General features: G+C 37.4%; 1 protein-coding gene across 1 annotated transcript; it reads left to right on the top strand.

Moving 5' to 3' along the window:
* The first annotated feature begins 907 nt into the window (after positions 1-907).
* Positions 908-8,789, top strand: anxa4 (annexin A4). Its single transcript, XM_041969798.1, has 13 exons — positions 908-1,057; positions 2,103-2,152; positions 2,857-2,944; positions 3,536-3,630; positions 4,483-4,596; positions 5,764-5,854; positions 6,348-6,427; positions 6,942-6,998; positions 7,091-7,184; positions 7,332-7,427; positions 7,905-7,963; positions 8,146-8,268; positions 8,462-8,789. The coding sequence occupies exons 2-13, from the start codon at positions 2,144-2,146 to the stop codon at positions 8,516-8,518; spliced, it is 963 nt and encodes a 320-aa protein (XP_041825732.1). The 5' UTR covers positions 908-1,057; positions 2,103-2,143; the 3' UTR covers positions 8,519-8,789.
* The last annotated feature ends 5,439 nt before the right edge of the window (positions 8,790-14,228 follow it).

The raw sequence follows: 14,228 nt of genomic DNA, 5'->3' as shown, positions 1-14,228 counted from the left end.
CAACACATTTAGTCATATGCATGGTTTTATTTATTTTTGGTCAAATGTGTTACAACAAAATGAGCCATTTCTGCCTATTTAAAGTCCAAATTACAGAAGTGGCAAAACAAATCAGCACCAGGCCTCAATGCAAGATGATTAAAACAGGTTCTGCTCTCCACAGCACATAATTACATTTCACTTACAATTTTTCCATCTGTGTTGATTTTACAGCAGCACTATTCTCATTACCCAGTATGGGGTGCATTGCATGTTCTCCCCGTGTATACGTGGGTTCTTTCCAGGGTCCGGCTTCCTCCCACCGTCCAAAGACATGCATGTTAGGTTAATTGGTCACTCTAAATTCTGTGTAGGAGTGAGTGTGTGTGTGAATAGTTGTTTGTCCCTATCTGTGTTGGCCCTGTGATGGACTGGTGACCTGTCCAGGGTGTACCCTGCCTCTCACCTGTTAAAATGCTGGGATAGGCTCCAGCTTACCCGCGATCCATAATGGATTAAGCAGTAAAGATAATGAATAAATGAATGAAAAGGGTGCATACTTTATAATAAAATAACCTATCAAACTATTTTTAGATGTAGTTTAAGGCAGGGGTATAAATCAAGAAACTATGTTTGTATGTGTAAAACTGTTATTTTACTATATTGCAACTTATTCGGACTGAATGACAACACTGGAGCAGATGACTTGATTCATGTAAATGCTTCCCAATTTGAAGACATTGATATATTAATTTAAAACGAAAACCACGTTACTTTGTTTCGACAAAGTAACTGCAGTAAAATGTAATCAAAAACCCCATGCAGCTGGATTACTTCCAAAAATGTTAGTTTTGCCTATAAACTGTGGGGAGAGTTTCCCCTTTCCGGGTCGGGATTATATCCGTGAATGCAGCTAAAAACCCCTCTGCGTATGCAGAAGTACACGCGAAAAGGAGGATCTAGCATCCAAGAGGGTGGGACGTAAGTGTAACTGTAGTTAAAAGCTGTAGAGTGTCGGTATCGCCGTGACACTACCTTGTTGTTGGGTTTCAGACCGAGTCAACATTCGTCGGAACAGGTAAAGTGTCGTTAATTTTCCGTTTGTCTTGTTTTTCTGGTTGACTTACAGGCTCGTAGAGGGTGCTGTGTCTGCAGGGTGTGTTCATCAACTTGCCAAGTTAACTGTTAAGAGCCCATATTTCAGAAACGGTTTTTCTCAGACTTACTTTTATTGATTTTTTCATAGCTAATCTACAATCAGTTGGATGTAATACTTTAGATGTGTGCATCTTTTTATCTGCAAATAATAACTTTAGGACAAATTTTCGGTAAATGTTTTTCAGTTTCTGTTGTGTCACTTATTTCCTCAAATTGCTATTGCCCAATTTTCATAACATTTTGCTGCCGTGACAAGTCTGCTATCCAATCATTTGCTTTCGAAGAATGAAAGAGTCATGCTGGAATCTTTAATAGAAACGAGATTCACTTGCAGAATCTTTATTCTTTATCAGAGTTTCGTTTGTTTCCTTTAAATGAAAACTACAACGTACACATAAGCAGGTCCGTTACCGCAGCTCCATCTGAGAAATAACAAGCTGTTAATGTGAAGGAGGATTTATTCTGTGTTTCAGCAGCAGATATGTATTGTGGTCAAAACATGGAAGAATGTTTCCAAGACTCACATGCTTTTTTTTTTTTTAAGCCAATCTTTAACCAGTAAAGTTTTGAGATCACAGACCTCTTTTCAAGGGAGTCCTGGCCAAGAAAAGCACCAGCACAACCTACAAACAGGAGAAAATCATAATTTAAAAAACATAGTTACAGTAAAGACAATAGAAAACAAACTAACCACCACTGCATTTGATAAGCAAATGTGTTAGACTGAAATGAATAGGACAGGTCTGTGATGGCTTTGTCAGTGGGTAAGTTGATCCCTACAGGAAGGGAAACAGGTGGGGAGTAAAATCCCACAACCTCAATATGAAGTAATTACAGGTGTGGCCAAACAAAGATAAGCACCAGGTACACCAGCTCAGTAGTCGGACCTGTGGCTGACACTACTTTGTTATCTAATAGTTGTGGAACTGACATCTAAGTAAGCATGAAATATGTTTCTTTTGTAGCTCCCTGGACCTCCAATTTTGTACTCCACTCTCATCCCACAATGGCAGCAGTAAGTCTCTCCTGTAGCAGCTTTTCCACCTTTGAAATCATTGAATAAGCAACATATACACCAACTTGCATGATTAACAGATATTAACAACACTGAAAACTGAACAAACATCAGGTGTAATTACAGTAATAATGAAAAAAAAAAGTGCTATTCTTTTGTTTTTGTGGTAAAAGTAACAAACAAACAAAAAAAAAACTAGATGAGTATTAGATCTATTTTAAAGCTTAACATCTCTGTTGTATAAAGTTTGACTCTGTGCTTTTGTAAGAACTTTGTTATTCATGACAGTCTTTTGCAGTTCAGTATCAGTTGTTAAGTCTGCAAAAAATGCTGATCTGTTTGGTAATTTGTGTAGAAAATGATTCCAGTAATGGATTGGATGGGATGTCTGAAAAACATAAACTCTGAACAGGAACATTATTGTGTATGATCCATTAAAAGTGGAGTAATTACACTCTGTACCACAGCTAACTTGTGCATAAACAATATTATTAGGTTCTAAAAGTTCCCTTCAGATATGCTTTAAGACAGGGATCACCAACTCCGGTCCTTGAGGGCCGGTGTCCTGCAGGGATTGAATGTTTCCTTGCTGCAACACTGCAAGGCAACTTTATACCTGTGTCTGTTTACTTTATGTCTGTTTAGCTGAAAAGCAGTTTAGTAGATAAGATAAGTAGTAATCATTATCTCCTTTTTATGAGCAGATTGGAACCCGTGGAACAGTGACTGAGGCATCTGGCTTTAACGCTGATGCAGATGCCCAGAAGCTGAGAGAAGCCATGAAGGGAACTGGTAGGTGACCTACAAACTATCACTGGCTACAGAGAAAACTAACAACATTTTATGCTTTCATGAAAAAGAAAAAGCACCAGGCTCTTCCATCCTCTACAGGAATGTTTGACACATGTCCCTGCTCTTGTTGTCATAGCAGTTCTAAACTTTACTTTTACATAGTCCATACATTCTGGGACCTTGATGAATCCGGACATTGCTGATCGTGCAGGCAGTAATAGCAAATTGATCTTATTATAGGTCATGCTGTTCTGAAGCGATGCTTGCAGGTACTGCTTTAAGAGGTACTTCCTTACTAGCATTCAGAAGTGAGATTTTTCTCTCTGTCAGTAAATATCTGGTGAGGAATGTTGATGCTGTTAAGGAGGACTAGTTTAATAATTTTCTCCTGACTCTAGTTTGCTCCCCTTTGCAAACAGATGGTTTCTATGACAACAGCAACAAACAGCAGTGTGTTAAGATGATCTCCAGCAAAGCAACACTGTTTCTGTCTTAAACATTATGGCTGACCCCCTGCTCCTAAGTCAAGTTATACGAATAGGAATGTATAACCCTTTATAATTTAAGAATGAATTATTATATTGCTTTCAGGTACGAATGAGGCAGCTATCATTGAAGTCCTAGCGCACCGTACAATTGCACAGAGGCAGCGCATCAAAGAGGCCTATAAACAAACCGTTGGGAAGGTAAGATGTTTGACTTAACAGGGCTCAAAGGCAGCAAACAAACTATTTGTGAAGGATTTTTTTAGAAATAGTGAATAGACCTGAATGAAGCAGAGGAGGTGGAGAAACAACATCTAGTAGACCAGAAGATTTTAAACAGCAGCCTTAAGGATCTATGCTGGCAACAGTATTGGATGTGTCATCTCTAAATTTCCTATTCCACTGTGTACTCTCATAATTTTTTCTCTGTAGGTGTGGTATACAAACATTGCAGATAAAGTACAAGTTAACCATTGACTATAAAGCAGAAATGACCGCTTGTAGACACCGACAGATAGGGCCTTGTAATCTGTGGGAAAGATGACGGTTTCTCTTTTCTAAAACATACAGTGAATCCATAGAGGTAGTTAGCCCACTGTGTTTCTGTTAATAATTAAAGATAATCAATATGTTAGCTGAAAGGGAACATTGAGATTTGTATTGTATTGACATAATGAGATTATAAGTAACTGCCTTAAGTCAGTAAAACTATATGAGAGTGCATTGAGGGAACTGCAGGAAAAGCAAAGGTTAAGAGAGGAACCATTGCAGGCAGAAAGAGTGAGTCATATTTAACACGTGGACACCCACATGCGGTCACAAGGGTGGGTTTGTGGAACAGCTCCTCTGTTCACTAAACTCTTTCTTTAAACCGCACCCTCTAGCGGAGAAGTCAGGGCTGCTGGAATGTGTGCAGTCTGGTCTCTTGAAAATGATTTAATTTATATTAATATCTAAGAAAATCAGGCTTCATTACTGAAGGTCCCCTTAATGAATTTATAGGAGAACTGGGAAACACTGTCCTTCTATTAATCTGTTTGTCCCTATCTGCAGGACCTGGCTCATGATCTGACCTCAGAGCTGAGTGGGCACTTCCGGAGTGTGGTCCTGGGTCTGCTGATGCTGCCACATGTATATGATGCCTATGAGCTGAGGCAGGCTATGAAGGTCAGAGCTTCCTTTTGTCAGTTGCTTCGTCACAATAGGTGTGCTTGTTTATATTATGTTATTTAGTTTCTATTCTCAAATACCACAAAGCACAGACCTGGTGACTTGGTGCACCTTGGTGCCATAAACCAGTGGTTCCTTACCTGGGGTCCCCCAAAGGGCACAGGGAGTCCCCGTGGCTTTGTGATTAAAAATGAAGACCATGTCCACACAGAGACGAATTGAATGTGTGTTTTTTTTTAATAAAGTTTGAGAAAAAGGTTTTTTTTAATCATCTGGACAATTCATTTGCATGGAACTGGCATTTTTGTAGCCTGAAACCCCTCATTTTTAAAAACCAGATCCCAAACTGAATAAATGGGGCTCATCAAAATCTGGTATACAATATTTTAACACATGTATCCTTACTCAAAAATAAAAAATGAAGAAAAAGCCACTTATAAAGCCACAGCTTGTGCATCTAACCAATTTTCATCCATGTATGGGGGTTTAGTTAGATCAGTGAGCAGGTGAAGCTACAGTAGTGGAGCACTTCATGCCTGTCCTAGTAACTTTTCCTGCAACACCACAGAGCAAATGATTTGTGTCTGTTAAAAAAAAAAAAAAAAGTAAGGCTATATGTTGTTAAACTTTGCCTTCACTGAAGGACGGGACTCAGACAGTATTTATGTTGAGAATCTTGCTAATGAAAGCATAAAACCGAGCGTGGTTTCAGCACAGGGTGGGGCAGGGGGTCCCCAGATCTTTAGTATTTGCATAAAGGAGTCCTCAAGGAAAACAAGTTGGGAACCACTGCCACAAACAGCCACTGATGTCCATACATTTTTGAAAACACATCTGTCATGCGTTATGACATGTTTCCACAAACCTGCAATTGAAAATAATCCCAAAAAATGTTTAATTCAACTTTGAGTGACATTTGCTGGTAAGACATTGTACTGTGATCTCATTAACGTATTAATCTTTTTTTTTTTAAACTAAAAACATTTTCTTATTTGACATGTCATCAGTGTGTATTTAATGAAATATTCTTGGGGAATTAAAAAAACATGCATTGTCAAATTAGATGGGATTTATTGACATTTATGAAACATAGATCGGTCTCCAGTGTTACACTCTGAGCTCCTTTTGCTGTTATTCAGCTGACGGTATACTGATTTTTCACAGGGGGCTGGAACAGAAGAGGCCTGCCTCATTGATATTCTGGCTTCAAGGTCCAGCAATGAAATACAAGCCATCAATGCGTTCTACAAGACAGGTAACTTAGTCACTTCTTTAAATAGGAATTTCTGACATCATGTCATATCTCTTGCTGCCTGGAGCTTGTGCATGAGATGCGATATTGAGCAGCCGTGACTAAGCCTCATTGTTAGAAAGCAGTGGATGCTGTAAATTATGCATCTCTGTGTGGCAGCTCATTGTTTACTTCTTTGTTCATCTGCAGCTTAAATGAAAGTATTTGGCAAGTGCTTCTTGAAGTGGTTTTTAAATTACTTCATCTATATCACTGTTGTGGTGCATGCTTTGTTTTGGTGCAGTTCTTATGTGCTGAAGTTAACAACAGTTAGTGGCCAGCAACACTGCATTTGTTATATATTAAAACAGATATTTTTAACTTTATTAACCAATGTCTTCAATCATAGTAAATCTAGCATATTGTATTTTATTTTTGTGTATGTCCTTAAAAAACATGGAATGTGCTTTAATTACTGATAGATTTTTCATTTCTTTTGTCGCATTTTTCTTGGCAGAATATGAGAAGAGCCTGGAAGATGCTGTGTGTGGAGACACCTCTGGGATGTTTCAAAGAGTATTGGTCTCTTTACTCACGGTGAGCAAACACTGACACCACAAACTCTCTCAGCTTTGGTCAGTGATGTTATTTTATTGGCATGTTATTACAGGTAGTGGAAGATAGTTTTTAAATATAATGAAGCCCTTTTTAACTTGAGTCCCTATAGGTTAAAAATAATGGCAATAACCTGTTAAATCCCTAAAAAAATACTTGAGATTAGACAGTATATGAAGTTAGTAATAACCAAAGTCCAGAGGCAGAGCTTTCTTTCACAAGCATATTACTTAAACATTTCCCATTAGCAAGTCAAATGGTCTGTGGGGGTGTAAAACATACTGGTCTCTATATTTATTGACTGGTCAGTGTCATAATGAACCTCAAGGGTTATATTGCACTTACACGGACGAGGGTAGTTTTTATTAATTTTACTGTATTTGGCTGTATTCATCTTTCTGGGGACAACCTGCAGAACAACCTAGAAAATATTTAGGAACTGATGTACAATTATTTGCTTCTTTTCTTTCAATCTGCTGTTTCTTCTGCATTGCAGGCCGGACGGGATGAAAGTGACAAAGTGGACGAAGCCCTGGCTGCTCAGGATGCCAAGGTAAAGCCTCCTCCTTCCAGATAAAATGGTGTGTTGAACCTCCCAGTATCATGCTTTTATAAGTAGTCTGTTTTTTGTGCTTGTAATTGTAGGAAATATATGAGGCTGGAGAGGCTCGATGGGGCACAGATGAGGTCAAATTCCTTACAGTGCTGTGTGTGAGGAACCGAAAGCATCTGCTGAGAGGTACTCATGTCAACATTACACTTGCAGTGCATGTGTTTTGGGATTTACTGACACCTTGTGGCAATTTGATGAGCAAACAAGTTCACAATGATCATCTTCCTTGTTTGTATTCTGTTTCCCTATTAATCATATGGTTTTTATTCCCAGTGTTTGATGAGTATCAGAAGATTTCTGGGAGAGACATTGAGGAAAGCATCAAGAGGGAGATGTCTGGCTGCCTGGAGGACGTCTTTCTGGCCATAGGTTTGTCCACTCGGACAAGTTGCTTCAAATTGAGCTTTAATAGCATTTTATATTAGTTCAATCACACAGTTAACATACAAGTTCAAATAATAAAAAGAAATAAAAATTAAACAAATTAAAATTTTTGAAAATGGAAAAAAGTACTGGAATTAGTCTGGAGGTTGTGATGCATTTAATATCTACATTTATTTTTCCATGTTTGCTGTAATGTCTTTGTACTATTTTTCTATTTAAACAAACTGTTTTAAAAAGTTCCCTGTTTTTAATCATTATCTAATGGGTTTTTTCCAACTATCTTTAGAAACCAATTTGTAAACTTAGTAGTAATTGATACTAATTAGGTGAGTTTAGTGTGGAAACTCACTACACTGCTGGCGGGGGACCAGAGATGTTCCCCAAAGCCCCAAACAGACAGCTGCAGTTCTGCTTCTGTAAATGAGGTGAGATTTGTTAGAGATTTGTTTTTCTGTTTTGCAGTGAAATGTGTGAGGAACAAGCCGAGTTTCTTTGCAGAACGATTGTACAAATCAATGAAGGTAATTATTCATGAAGTAAAGGAGGCAACATGATGTTAGTTTGTGTAGTACAATAATACTTGGAGTGCTACTTGGGTATACTTTGTTTATTTTTTTCCTGCTTAAACATTTTATAAACAGACCCTGCTGTCATGATTTTTGGATCATTAGTTTTGAATGCAGATGTATTCCTTTCCTATCAGGGGCTGGGCACGACTGATACTGTCCTCATCAGAATAATGGTCGCCAGGGCTGAGATTGACATGTTGGACATTAAAGCGCAGTTCTTGAAGATGTATGGAAAGACTCTGCACTCCTTCATCAAGGTAAGGGGCGGGAAGACGCTGTAGTCAGCAAAAGCTTTGCAATACATCAGCAGTGATCTAATAATGATTGCAGTTGTAACATTTAGTAATGTTAGGCTGTGATGATACAATTTTACCTATATGAAAAGTTTGTTTATCTTTACTCTGAATAAGACAGTACTTTGAATTCTCACGGCCCTCTCTGTCATCTTAGGGAGACACATCTGGTGACTACCGCAAAATCCTACTGGAACTGTGTGGAGGCGAATAGAAGCGAGAAAACAACTTTCAGATGTGTCTGTTCTGCAAATCACATCATGTTGTTGTTTTTTTTTCTTTCTTTCATGCCTTTTTCTTTCCACTAATTAACACGGTGCCTTGTTTTACAGTTTGTTATACCAATTAAAACCAAAGATCAATGTTCTCTAACACCTGTCTGCCTTTTTTTGTTATTGATCTTGTGTTACAGATTGATTAATGTTATAAGAAAGACATGGATGTGTCTCACATCTCTAAACAAATAAAGGATAATTTGTAATGACCGCCAGCTTTCACCCTTTTTACATTTTCATTGCTGCTCCGTTAGTGACGTCCATTTGTTTAATTGGTTGCAGATCCCCGTGTGATGAGTCAGCCTTCTACCATTTGACTCAATTACATTAACAGGTTGCTAGCTTGATTTGAGAGGCAGTAAAGTGTGCTCTAATCAAACTAAAGAGGAGAGCTTCATCTTCATCTCAAGTGGTGACTGCAGCAGTTGTACTGAAGGTGACCACTAGATGGAGTCAAAACAACTCTCCAGAAAGTATGTCTGTAGCAGCTGTGTGCCTCAGCAGTACAGAACAATCTGTTTCCTTTTGTACTAAACTGAATGCTACGTTTGCTCTGTTTTTATTTTTACTGAGCTACAAAACATTACTCACTTGCAACTGTATCTCCTTGTAAAGGTGTAGAGTTTATAGCTTGTTTAACTGTTTTTGGGCAACTTACCTTTTCGCCTATGCAACCAGCTCAGGCTCTGCAGGAGAAGATCCTGATATTCACTCTTTTTATGGTGGCAAGACGAAGAAGAGATTATGTCTGTAAAAACCTTATCAGATCAACTGTTTCTAATATCACGCTGATGAATAATAACTGTTCTATTCACATCTTTGTCTGAAGGGGCTGCAGCCCTCTGTGACCATCTGGTGAAAACCTCATTCAGTCAATTCTGATTTGATGAGAATTTCAGCAAGGATGAGTGATTATCTCAGTGGTGCATAGTTGCAAGACAAGCTTTTTGTCCCCTGTTGCAGTAATCATCATCACTGGTGTACAAATATTTCAAAACATATTCATACCAGAATTATGTTTGCATATGATGGGTATAAAATACTTCACAAATTCACTTGGAGAATAGGAGCTAATGAAGGTAAACTCTCAAAACACAAAAGGATTCAACAAGATCTTTATGAATAATGCTGATGAACCAAGGGAAGAAGGAAGTAATTTATATGAAACATCAGGAATTATACTCAAATCATAGGGACCTGGAAGCACTCAGAAAATGCAGACCTTTGTCAAGCCATTGTATCTTTTTATTTTTATTTATTTATGTTTTGGCAGTGACTGTGGGCATTATTTTTTAGTTAGAAGCTCTAATGACAAAATTATCCTTATCTCCCAATACTAAAGAATCCTTTTAGAATAATTCCCAAAAATCTAATCACTGGTTACTTATTCCATTTTTGAGATATCCTGAAAATTTAATCAAAATCAATTCAAACATTTTTGAGTTATGTGGCTAACAGACAGACAAACAAACACCTCTGAATGCGTGACCTCCGGAGGTAACAAACAATGCAATATTAATCAGTGAAGATATCTACAGCTGGGTCTGTGCACCTTTCAGGTGATTTAAAATAACAGCCTGTGCTTGTATGAATCATAAATTCATTATCTGAATCCAGCACTCTAAGAGGGATTGGTAATGTGTGCCTCCATTAAAAAAAGTACTTTTAGTGATATGAGAGTGGTGAAATGTACTGTGTGTCTCATTGAATAACAAATGTCTGTTTCTTAAATGATGCCATTTTAATTTGTAATAAATAAACAGCTAAATTAAATAAACATTGCAAAGAACCACAGTTTTATCTAACTCCAGCGATGTGCTAATTACGAGGTCTCACAGTATATTCTTTGCTCATTTTTGAACATCCCTCAGTAGTCTTGAATAAATGGATAAACACAAACAATGTGCACCAGTGCTACACAGATGTCCTCATATACCGATCAGACTGTTGACATGTGGGTGGGAAGGCTCGACAGAAGATCATTATCACCAATATGAAAATGCTGCTGCTATAACTCACCATCAAGTGAGGGTTATGGCTTTGACCCTCATGTAGCTTTACTGCTACATAAAGGTGGAGGCATAAAAATGGGGATAATCAATCCAGAGTTTAAATCCAACAACTCATTCGTCTGAGTTTTACAGAGTTACTCCAAAGCAAACGAACAGTATTACACCATTGAAATTTTTCAGTGTTAATTAAAATTAAATTAACAATAACTAATAGATAAATCCTGCAACCCCCCACGGACCCACAGAGATTCAAGACATTGTTCACAAAAAGACAAAAGGAATAAAAATACATATAAAAAAATTTAACAGACATGTACAAAGCAGGGATATTTACTCTCCCATATTTACTCAGCCATATATAAATATATCCTGTTGACTATTTAGGGGGGGCAGAAGAAATCTATCATGTGGCATCATTACATGGTTAAATAACAACACTGCATGAAGCAACTTTAACTAACAGTGTGTTGCTTTCATCTACACATCCTGGGTATTTCTGCAAAGAGTATTACATATGCAAACTAGATCAATAGACTTAAGTGGTTTAAAAGAGGGATGATTGAAAAACAAAAGCCAACTGCTACTGAAATATGTTTGTGTGCTGTTGATGCACATATGTTCATTGTGGAGTGATCTGTAGTCAAGGAAATAAACCACCTTCAGTCAGAACCCCTACAAACGCCTCCTTCATCGAGAGCTGATGTATTACAAGATAATATGTGGGGATGATTCAAATTGCTTTCAGAAAGAGAAACAGGTTGTGTAAACTTTCATTTAATCACTTGAGTTTGAACTCTGCTCTCTTCAGTGAGCAGGTAATTGCACGTCTTTGGAGTGTTAATCATGAAACTGGCATTTCATTGTATCTAAACTTGAGTTTTTCTATAATAAAACTCCAATTATGTGAGTTTACCTTCACACAGTATTTGATGGACAGGTCACTATTCATTAAGGTTCACCGAGTTTACACAAAAGCCCTGTCTGGATGGTGACATTTCTTTTTGCCTGAGGTTACGCCCACACTTTACTGTAGTTTTCCTTATTCAGATTTTAAATGAAAATGAGTCAGAACTCTTCCAGTCAGCTTCTTTGGTGGAAAACAATTGCAGAGCTAAATTTAAAAATGAAGCCTAATATAGTTGCAGTTTGGAGCTTTAAGCTTTAAGCAATCTGAAAATAAGTCTCTGACTATGTCAAATGGGATTTATCAACACATAAAACCTACATTAGATCATCTCTGTCCCAGTTACTAACTTTCCTTACCTTACTGTTTTCTGCAGTTTGATGGATCTCATCTGGATATTCCAAAGGAAATTCTGAAAACTGGATCCATCCATTAATCAAAGCATGGATGGTTGCCATGGATTTCATAAAGTCAGGTCTCAAGAATTATCCACAACACAGTTTGTTTCCTCGAAGCCAATATTTGTTTATTCTCCAGAGCCACGTACAAACGTTTTTTTATTTGGTTTGTTTTTTTTACAGTGAACACATAATCCCAAGCAAGCAATTCATGGGGTGATATTTACAAAATTTGGCTAAATATTTATCAATGTGTAAAAGCTGAGTCAACATCTAACTTTGTCTCTCTGTATGTTAATATAACTCTGTACCTCTCCTACCAAACAGGTACAAACAGACGACATGCCAGAACATTCTGAAAGATTAATAAGCACTGACAAAACTCCAACTTTTTGCAGGCTGACTGCTGGTGAAACTTCATCACTCAGTCAGAATCAGTCAGTCACAGACATACACGATGACTGAGCTGAATATCTCTCTGCTGCCCAGCTAAATGTTAATGATGCAACCTGGTCTAAAAGTGTTTTTCACAAAAATCCTACTAATTAGTTCCATACTGTATAAGCGTGAATGATAACATACAAAAGTATTAATTCACAGTTTTATTTAAATTGGTTAAATGCCAGCAAGTACATGTGTAATGACGGTGATTGTTGAAGATTTTCAACCCTTTCCAAAGTGCTTCACCCAGAGAGCTTTCATCCAATGAAAAATTCTCATCACTCTGGAGTCTTGATGATCAAAGTGCTGTTCTCACCAGTCTGATAACACCTTTCATCATCTTATCAAACCTGCAAGCTCTTCCTTTACTTCATGAATAAAACTGGATCTGCCTTCTGAGGCGCTGTGAAGATCAACACAAAGCACATAGACTGACGTGAACAGCAACAACGTCTGACAGTCGTTTTTTGGAAAAAGCATGGACGAAAGCATTATAGTGGTCTGTTAGTTAAACATGCAAGACATGAAAGTTGTTTTTAATGAACAAAACAAGCAAAATGCCCATATTAGATCCATACATAATCACTGAGAAAGAAGTGTAGAAATACATCTTCCACATTCCCCACATGTGGAAAACATGCCTTCATTTAAGTTCTTCTCAGTCCAAAGACCATACATGCGCTTTTCTAAATAATACAAAAATTCACAGTAAAGAATTTTCTTTAAAATTATTTATTGGACATAAACAGATTTAAACACAACAGACAGTAATATTTGACAATGTGAGAGTGAGACATTCCATATATCAACCAAGTGGGAGTAAGGAATGTGTTTTGCATTGATATAAACTCATGTGAATGCTGAATATGTCCAGTCTGATTGAGGAAAGAGTGGTGGTGGTGTGGACAGAATTCAGATTAGTGTGTGAGTGAGTTAAGGTGATGGATTTGATGGGTCTCATCACGTCTCTTGTGAAAAATTGTTCTCATTTATACTCGTGCTGCCTGTAAATAAATTATACAAGTTACTGTATATTTTAGTTCATTTGCAGCAACTTGTGGGTGGATAGTCCGAGTTGGGCTTCAGATGAAACCATATTCAACAGCACAACAACAGTTTTGACCTCCTCATTTCACCTTGTTTTTCAGTCTGCTCCATATTACTGGGTTTGTCATCAATATTTCTGAACCTGTCATTCATGAACAAATCAGCCCTAAAGAGGCCAACACGTGCTAAGCGTTAATCTCTTCAACTGTGAAAATGTTTTTTAAACATCTACAGGTATATACTCTTATTCATCTAAACTGCCAACGACCTGTAATTTTGACAATTTCAAAGTGACTGACAGCTTGAAAAATAGTCAAATGTGAAGTGAGCAAGGAATACCACCCAATGTATGTGAAGTGAATAGGAATGAAAACATTTAGCATTTGACATGTTTGTCATAAATATTATATATATGGGAAGTTGAAGCTAAGGCAAAATTGTAAAAAAAAGTTGTCTTCACTGTGTGTCTGTACCTCTAATTGTTTGTTATTTAAATGAATGAATGAATTTCAGTTTTCTTTGCAGCTCCTCTCTACCAGACGCTTATTACTGCATTATGCAAATTTCTGGATAATGTCTCAGTGTTCAAACATAATGAGCTTTTTGTTTGTTTGTGTAAATTATGAGCAGCATCTGTTACCTAGATGTGGTTCGCAGACATTTATCTGAATGATGCTCTGGATCTTTTCCCCAAACAAACCATGTGAAAATTATTTGGAAAATTATTCTGAAATTTCTGAAAAACTATTGATAGTATGATGCAGGGAAGGATTTTCTTAAGATATTGTATGAAAATCCCAAATGAAAGAAGCCCAAATTTACCAGAACAAGCCAAAATACTTAAAGA

The sequence above is a fragment of the Melanotaenia boesemani genome, chromosome 19, assembly GCF_017639745.1.
Source record: "Melanotaenia boesemani isolate fMelBoe1 chromosome 19, fMelBoe1.pri, whole genome shotgun sequence".
NCBI lineage: Eukaryota > Metazoa > Chordata > Actinopteri > Atheriniformes > Melanotaeniidae > Melanotaenia > Melanotaenia boesemani.
Note: the sequence above shows the minus strand (reverse complement) of the source record. Positions and strands in the feature narration are given on the sequence as shown.